Source organism: Mirounga leonina, unplaced genomic scaffold (genome assembly GCF_011800145.1).
Source record: "Mirounga leonina isolate KUSES-001 unplaced genomic scaffold, KU_Mleo_1.0 Mir_201, whole genome shotgun sequence".
NCBI classification, from domain to species: Eukaryota; Metazoa; Chordata; class Mammalia; order Carnivora; family Phocidae; genus Mirounga; species Mirounga leonina.
In genome coordinates, this window is record NW_023270504.1 from 6,846,640 (window position 1) to 6,855,535 (window position 8,896).

At 42.3% G+C, this 8,896-nt stretch overlaps 1 protein-coding gene across 3 annotated transcripts in view; it reads right to left on the minus strand.

Annotated features, from left to right (window-relative positions):
• Nucleotides 1-736: 736 nt before the first annotated feature.
• Nucleotides 737-8,896, minus strand: part of KLHL42 (kelch like family member 42) — a 21,143-nt gene continuing 12,983 nt past the window's right edge. The window contains exons 3-4 of one of the 3 annotated variants that reach the window (XR_004683349.1): nt 5,251-6,062; nt 737-2,140 (exon numbers count right to left, since the gene is read on the minus strand). Coding sequence is in view for 1 of the 3 variants with exons in the window: in XM_035027997.1 (XP_034883888.1) it covers nt 5,611-6,062 (452 nt within the window). In the remaining 2 variants the exon portion in view is untranslated. Of the gene's footprint in view, nt 6,063-8,896 lie in introns of all 3 variants that reach the window. The other 2 variants (XR_004683348.1, XM_035027997.1) reach the window with 2 other exon arrangements.

Below are 8,896 nucleotides of genomic sequence, written 5' to 3' on the forward strand. Positions count from 1 at the left end.
AAAATTGTACATATAAGGAGGGCATGTGTGGGCAGGTGGGTTCCTGCACGTGGGGCAATCAAAGGATGGAAGGGAATGGACATCCGTGGGATGTCATCTAGTAACTGAACCCCATTTTGTGATGCTGCCCTCCCAGCTACTCCCCCTGCCTCAAAAGAAGTTGTGGGGCATCTGGGTGGCACAGTTGGTGAAGCCTCCTACTCTTGGGTTTGGCTCAGGTTGTGATCTCAGGGTCATGAGACCGAGCCCCACATCGGGCTCTGCACTCAGTGGGGAATCCGCTTGGGATTCTCTCTCCTCTGTCCCTCTCTTCCCCCTCCCCCGTTCTCTCAAATAAATAAATCTTAAAAAAAAGAAAAGGCAAGGAGTTGTGTGTTCCAGTTTTCCTGGAGTGATGGGTGCTTAAAGGAAACAGTGGGAAACATTAGAAAACAGGGTGGAACAGATCATGGTGGGCTGTAATTGCTGAATGGCTGGATTGAAACTGCAGAATTCTAAGGATTCAGAGATCCTCCTCCCAGATCCCTCTTCTCCAAACACTAAAGTCTCTCGCAACCTGTTACCCCATTTGGCCCATCTTCCAACAGGACTACCGCCTCTCTAGTTGGTTCCCGTATGCTAGTCCAGCCTTCCCAGTGAGTCAGGAGCCCCCCACCTGACGGATCCGTGTCCTCTCTGCTCTGGCACAGCCCTGACCACACAGCTGGTACACAGTACCTAACGGACAACAATTTGGCTTGTTAAGATTTTGAACTATTTTATTTGAAGAGATTTTCTTCTATGGTTCTAGTTATAAACACAGAACAAATGCTATTTGAGTGAGTGCATCATAGGCATCATTGTATTTGAATGAATCATACCATAATGTTTACATTTTAAGCCACACTTGAAGACACAATACAACCTTTTTAACAAAGTGTCAGTCATAACAAAACATAATTGTTCATTCTACAGACTATCAATTTTCCTAAAATGACCACTAGATATGAAAACATTGTAGAGACATCTAAAGAACCCCCTATTAAGATTTTTCTTAGAAAAATGACACAATAATGCAAATTACATTTTCCTTTTCTTTACTAGTAATAAACTATGACATCCATTTGAGAAAGTACCAGCCAACACTACCAAAGTCATCTCAGCGGCCTTTTGCTCCTCAAAATTGACCATCTTTTACATTTAATGTGTCCTAGAGGAATGGATAAAAATGGTTATATCAAGTGCAGAAGTTAGCATTATATCAACTGGTGTGTATTTTATATCGTGTTCCTAAATCAACACAAGAAAATGAGAAACAGCAAATATTCTTACATGAATGAAACATAAGGACAGAAAACCACCCTTGGATAGTGATCACACAGGCAACAACTGACTTTCAGTCAGGACTAGTGTCTTAAGGACCACTTAGTAATGCTTTTTATGGAAGTGTTTTAAAGGCATATGTACAAACACACACGTGAACAGCTCGCCTCTCTCCCAACACTCACTTCCCTGACTTTGCTCCCCCTTCTCACGGGGTCAAGCTGCTGAGCCCTTAGCCAAATAGGCTGTGTGCCTAGTAATTCTCTTTAAAGCAGATCACATACCACTTTTTTTTTGAAAGATGAAGTACAGAGAAGACTATGAAAAGTAGTGAGAAAAAAAAGCATACCATTAAAACAGAAACATAGGTTGTGATGTTCAAATTTAGAGAAAAGCTGGTTCATTAGAATTGTTAGTAGATCATGAAGCAGTGGACAGACTGGGTCAGGACTGAAGAGGCGGCCGGGCCAGAGAGCCCCGGTATGCCTGACAAAGGTAGGCATCTTTGAGGACATGGGTTATAATGATTACGGCAAACATTTTTACAAGGCTGTAAGCTCTTCCAGATCAGGGGACATGGTTCATTTACGTCTATATCCCTAGTTCTTAATACTGTCCTGCACACAACAGACTTTCAGTAAGTATTTCTGGGAACCAGGGAACGGAGCTGAATCAGCTCAGTGCTTTCAAAGCCATTCTGGGTGGTATCTACTCACCTAATTCATTCACTCCTCTATCTAAGGCAGGATGAGAAATAGACTCCATTCATCTCACTCTCATGGATGGGCAATGGATGGATGCCTGGCAGCACTGATGACATGGACTGTGAGACCAGTTCCTAGCACAGAGGAAAGGAGTACTACTCATTCATGATGCCACCATCAGAGGATGGAGGCACACACGTCACATATCCCCCAGCCCTGGTCTAGGAAAAAGGCCTCCCGACAACGCACCCAAGCTCCCTTCCTGTCACTACGCTGCCTCACAAGTGCTCCGCGTGAAGCCACTGCTCATTAGACGCTGCTTGATCAAGAAGGCCAAGGCCTTTCCACTCGATTGACCTGTGTGGCCAAACAGATACGGCCATGACTTCACCTGGAAATCTGAAAACATGGCATCTACAATGCTCATTAAGTAATCCTTTATGGAAAGAAAACAAGCATTTCCTCCTAATTCCCTCTGGAGAGAAAGAGCTTTGGGCATCTCAGTACAACTTTAACTGACATCTAAGGCATTTGCAATTACTTGGGATTTTGGTTCAAAAAAACATGGCCAAGCTCAATTCTCTTTGGTATTCATGCTTAATCGATTTGTTTTTTAATAGAATCCATAACCTTCTCAGTACTTCATTGTTATGACTTAACTCACACTGTTGAAATAATCAACTCCTACACTTTCATCAGAAAAACTTTCAAGGATGCTAAGAGGAAAGGCCTCTGAAACCAAGGGTGTTAAGAAGAAAGCCTGAAAGAATGACAGGGAGAACCAACCTCCCTCTACCATTCCACACTCAGGACTCACTCTGCCACTCAGACCATTCTTCGTAAAATAGGTTGCTTCTGGCAAGGTGGCTCCCACTAGCAGGGGTCTTCCCATTAACTCCCCTTGCCATAGTGGGAGGTTGGCACTCCTCAGAAGCATGTCAGAAAAGAAGGATGAAGCATTTAGAGAGAGGAAGAAAACAGAGGGATATTATCAAAGAGTACTATATTATACATCTGAAACTAATACAACACTGTATGTTAACTATACTGGAATTAAAATACACACTTAATTGGGAAAAAAAAAAAAAAGCAAAGTCCTGGGGGATGACAGGGGATTTTCAAAACAACATTCCCTCATCATAGGTAGAGTCTTCACTACAACATTGGCACCAACATGAGAACAGAGCTAAATTAAAATTATCCTTAAAATGCCAACATAGCTGATGTGCACAGCAGGAAGCATGACCCAAACCCACAGATCTGTTCCTATTGCACATTCCACCTTGCCCAAGTACTGCTGGCAGTCCAGAGTAACAAAAACTTTGTTAGAAGTCTGTATATCTTAGAGATATAATATGCCAGGACGCGCGTGCACGCACACGCACACACACACGCACGCATGCACAGATAATAAGCACATATACACACACATCAAACCCGGTTTATAAAAAGAGCTTTGTGGATCAGAGTATGCCTTCACTTGGTCCAAGAATCTAATTGTTGGCATGAGGAAAACAGACCCAAAGAATGTAAGCAGGAAGAGAACTGGTTGGCAGCAACAATATTACATTTTATATGATGTGGTTATTTACAAGCTAAGGTCTAATCGTCCAGAACTAATTCAACTGGCTAGAATCTTCTGAATATACAAGGTTAAGCTTTAAAAAAAGTTAAGATCTGTAGCAACAAAAGTTAACACTATCTAAAATAAATTAGATTTTTAAATATATGCAGTGAAATTATAGGTCACTGGAAATTCAATTCCATAATGAATATAAATTAATATAAATCTATTATTAAAGTACCATCCCCAAGATTTCAGTTCAGAGTTTAAAAAAAAAAAAGGCTAAGTATTTGAGAATGAATGGGTATGGCTTAGAAACCCTTAAGTAGTATAAGTAGAGTAGTGATATGATTATTTGGTGACAAGATTCAAGAGCTGTCTCCAGGTCCACAATAAAGGCTTGCCTCAATTTACTTAATACAAGTATTCCTGAAAAGTTGTGCAAATAGAATTTTTACAACCAGACCCTGAATTCCACTCTCCTCGCAGGCCATGGTCATCAAGAAACCCTGTAGAGACCTTGTGAGAACGTGGGGAACTCCGCTGAAGTGATCAACCCTCTGCACCACGTCTGCGCGGCAAATGCCTACAGGAGGTACTGGATAATGTCTGCGGGACACACAGATTTGCCACGATCGTTTTTTGTTGTTGTTGTTCTGCGGACGTCTTAAAATGAGGCGCACTGTCACTGGAAAGTTAGAGCAGAAGGATGGACTCCAGCTTCCAGCTTCACTGATTCCATTACAAAAGATCAGAGAAGTTCAGAAAGAATAACATTTCTGTAAGTATACATTTTTAAAGGGATGGAGCTAGGATTGGCAGAAGCTTTTTATTCATGTCAACTGACTTACTGACAACTGCTGGAGCTGGGTTCCATCTGATTCAATGACCGAGACAAGTAGAGCACCTTACCAAATTTCAAAGATACCCCCAGAGGCCATTCCTCTTCTACAAAAGCTCCTTCCCTCTCCAGCACCAAAGTTCCACAGCTATCCTCACCTTCCCTCATAAAAGCAAAGCATGAATTAAAAGGCTAAGATTAAATTAGAAAGATGCCTGATCTAAAGGTGATAAAGTTATCTATTTTTACCTTATAAACAGAACTAAGTCAAATACATTCATTAAAAGTAACCTTAAAGGCAATTTTTGTTCTTATTTGGTCTTTCCTTCCCTTCCCATTTAAACCTAAGACTTGATTTCAAAAATATATATATATATCCATCCTTCTAAACAATATATCCTCTCTTTTAAACAATACGGAATGCCTAGCAATGCAACTTATCTGACCACATAAATTTGCAATCTACCACCTAAATGAAATAAGAGGTTACATCTGTCTATTCAGTACACATAATTGCAAAAAAGTTTCGAAAAATAGCTGAGAACGTTTTTAAGAAAGGTTCTGGGAGGACTGGATGCTTGCAAGGACTCACTGTAGGGCTCCATTATTGTAAGTTTCCTGGAAAGTAGTGTGCAAATAAAATAATTAAACACAGAACCCTATTTTTAAACCACTGGAAGTATATGTGGGTATGAATAGGGGAGAAAAGGGGTGAATGACAGTGTTAATATAGGTGTTTGTCAAGTAAATGAATAACAACAACAATAAAAATCTCTCCCTTAAGGTATTAATGATATTTCAAGTGACCTAAATGAAACGGATTTTAAAATGATCTTTACCATTCACGTCAACTATTGACTTTGGCCCTTTACTAATGCAGACACAATGAATCTTCTTTTTGATGATCAGTTTCAGTCATTGGCCCAAGGGTACCATATTTGGAAGAAAATATTATCATGGATTTGCTCCCATCATTTAAAAATCAATAATTAAAAAAATAATAAAGTTGGTCTCTTTTCTCCACAAGTTTTCAAGTAATTAGTTCAAGTAAGCTTATTTACAGCTATTGTACATGTGACCTACTTCCACCCACGTTTTCCTCTTAGAAATCGGCCTCCCTGGAAATGGGACGCTACATTTTTTTTTTTTTTCTTTTTCTGCCTTGAACCAGGTTTCTTTTAAATCCTAAGTCAGTTCAGTCATGTTTCTGCTTTATTGGGCAGATAAAGAGAGGAGACCAGCAAGTTGTGTCCAAAGGCTGGGAAACGCCTGAATGCTTCCCAACTGTCTGAGAAGATGTTGTACTTGAGGAAAACTCGATGTTCCAGGCTGGTGGACAGGGTCACGTCTCTGCTCATGATGTAGATGCCGTCGTTGTGAAGCGCGCAAGTCAAGTTAAGACCCGATTTGGACGTGTTCTCTTTGAGGTAGAGCCACTGTCGCGTGACCGTGTTGTAGGACTGCACAGTGAGCATGTCCTCACTCTGGCTGCTCCTCCGGTTGGGTCCCAGCTCGTGCAGACAGCCGCCCACGATGTAGATGGTCTCCTCAACAGATACCATCTGCTGCTTGCGAATGTGGACGTCACAGGTTTCCAAGAGGGTCCAGATGTCGGCCGAGGGGCAGTACTGCAGAATGTTCATGTTGCGGTCTGAAAGGAAGAAAGAAGCCAAATGAGGTCACAGCCACAAGGAACACCACTGCCCGTCTACGCTGTGATAAACATCTGCCCCCACCTGAATCATCTGGTCACACAGAGGCAAAACTATTCCAGAGAAGCAGAGGTTGGGACAACGGTTTTCCAAATGGCTGGGGGGAGATCTGTTTAGAATCATCCCCCTTATCCGCATCAGGCGAGTCCCCTCCCTGAGAGGCTCTCGGAATCAAGAGGGCCAGGCCACGGCCCGCTGTGGTTGGAGCCTTTTAGAACCACCAGTCCAAGGTAAAAAGAATCAGAGCCTTGGAACTCTCCTCAATAGCTCAGATTTACTGACTTCTTAATACAGATGACAGGCAGAGCCCCAAGGGGATCTACTCTTGACAACCGACTCTACTAAATAAGACAAGTGAGCCACGCAAGATCTTCAGGGGCTAGTGTAAAGGAAATAACACACAATTCCAAGTCAGGAGAAACCCCAGAAAGTCTCACCTGTGGCCTTCAAGCCGTGGAATCACTTGGCAATTCCATGTCCCAACTCTAACAGCAGAGACATACTCACAAAGGCCCCTCCCTCACCCCCCTCTCCCCGTGCCTGCTTCCCAAGAGATGGCTAGTTCTTGTGTGGATAAAATCAGAAAGTCGATCAAAGGCTCCTCTAACATTATCTTGAATTCATAGCTGCTTTAAGGAAAAATACTGCCTACTCTCGTTTTGAAAAAAACGCTCGTAAAATTTAAAATATCTAGTTTCATTTTTCCTTTTTTAATTGTTCTTTTTTATCCTCTTCTCCTCTAGGAAAGAATAAGTGGCATATTTTAGCCTCAGCAGAAGAAAAAAATGCTCTGAGTTATCAGAAAGAATGAACTTTCTGTTTGTTGCTGTTGTTTAAACAAACAACAAAATCCATCAGCGTAAGAGACAAGCCAGCTTGGGAACAGACGTGGAACTAAAGGGTACAACGCTTCCTCCTGACACAAAAGGACACACCCGAAGTTAGCAAGGCTGAAGGAGCTCCACCACCACTGCTGGTACCAAGTCAAGTGCCTCATAAGAGGGCACAGAAAGAAAAGAAAGGAGACTGAACCCTGTGTGTGCACATGTCCCCATGCCTGTAGAAATTTCAGAATTGCTACAGCTTTAGGAAACTGTCCCTCTCTTTTCCACCCCCACTAATACCTCCCTGTATTTCTTTTTATTGTAGCTATTGTAATAGAACTCATTCCGGAGACAGTCCAAGGGAGTTTGGTTCCAATCGATCAAAAAGTGCTCCTTAGTAACCCGGCTTCCCACCACACGAATAAAGGACTTATTCTAGTGAGGCTTCCCTGTATTTCTCAGTTCCAGGTCTGAAGGTCTCCCCAGGTCTTCTGTAAATGTTTTCTCTCCTCACCCAACAAGGGCTCAGACCATGATGAGGTGGTTTGAGTTGGTGGAATAACCTTTTTGCTTTTACGTTGAGAGGTGATTCTGAACTTTAACAAATCACCCTTCTTCCCTTGAGTGGTTACTACTGCTTTCTATTGAATTTCTTTTAATTTCCTCAGTGCCTACTATGGAATTAATATAATCAAACAGCTACCATAAAAATCGTGAACTATTACTTCCTAAATTTTAAAAGTCTACCTAACTTAAGAAATTAGCAGGCCAAGAACCCAACTTTGAGCCCTGCATTTTGCTTTATGACAATTATGATTCCTTATTTTAAATCCAGGTAACTGTTAGGAAGTGCTGGAAAGATCCCACGCAGAAGAGGAGGGGTGTTTCAGAGTACAAGGAACTGTCCCGCCCTCTCATCTCAGAAAGCCCATTTTCAACCCTTACACAAACATCCATCCATCCACATCACCCAACCATCCCATCACAGGTATTTGGCTTGGGGAATCCGGGGCAGGAATCACCATGGGTGGCCCAAGTGAAGAAGGTACATTAATAGTGGCTTGAGAAACTAGAAAACACACAAGCAAGGGTTTTCCAGGTCAAATCTAAAGAACATTTGCTCAGCCAGGGTCATGGAAAAACTAGGAAATCTACCAGCAGAGTACTCCTTGGGTTACAGTGCTGCCTGTCAGTGCTTCCCAGCTCCTGGTCACAAGAGAAGCCAAGGGATATGTGTGCATTATGTCAGCCCACAGGGTGCATTCTGTGTTACAAAATCGAGGGAGGAATCAGAATTCTTAGAAATGTTCAAAAGCAAATAACTGTATTTACTTTCCTAGGAGCAGAGGCACACAGACACACAGAGGTACATACACACACAGCAATTCTCTGGGGGCTATGGTGTCGTTAAGCACATGAAGTTGACCACTGTACCCGAACACCAAAGTTGAAGGTAAAAGAAATGGCTGCTAGATCTCTCTCTCTCTTTTTTCAATTATTTGTCACCAAAAAAAGCTGGCAATTATCTTATCTTCAGTGGAAAGTCACTAGAGAGGGGCACGGGGAATAGCTCCACAGGGATGAAAACTTGAGGGCATTAAAAAAAAAAAAAAGCTCACTGCTTCCCATGCACTCCTCCTGGTCACTGCCTCTCCTTAAATGCATAAACACAGCACTTGTACTGAGTTCAACAGTGGCCCCCAAAAAGATATGTCTATCCCCTAACCCCAAAACCTTTGACTGTGACCTTACTTGGAAAAAGGGGCTTTGAAGATGACATGAAGTTAAGGATCTCAACATGAGATCATCCTAGATTACCCAGGTGGGCTCTAAAATCCAATGAGGAATGTGTCTTTGTAAGAGACAGAAGCGGAAAGGACAGAGGAGAAGATGCGTGAAGACAGAGGCAGAGCCTGGAGTGATGCGGCCACCAGCCAAGGAGCACCTCG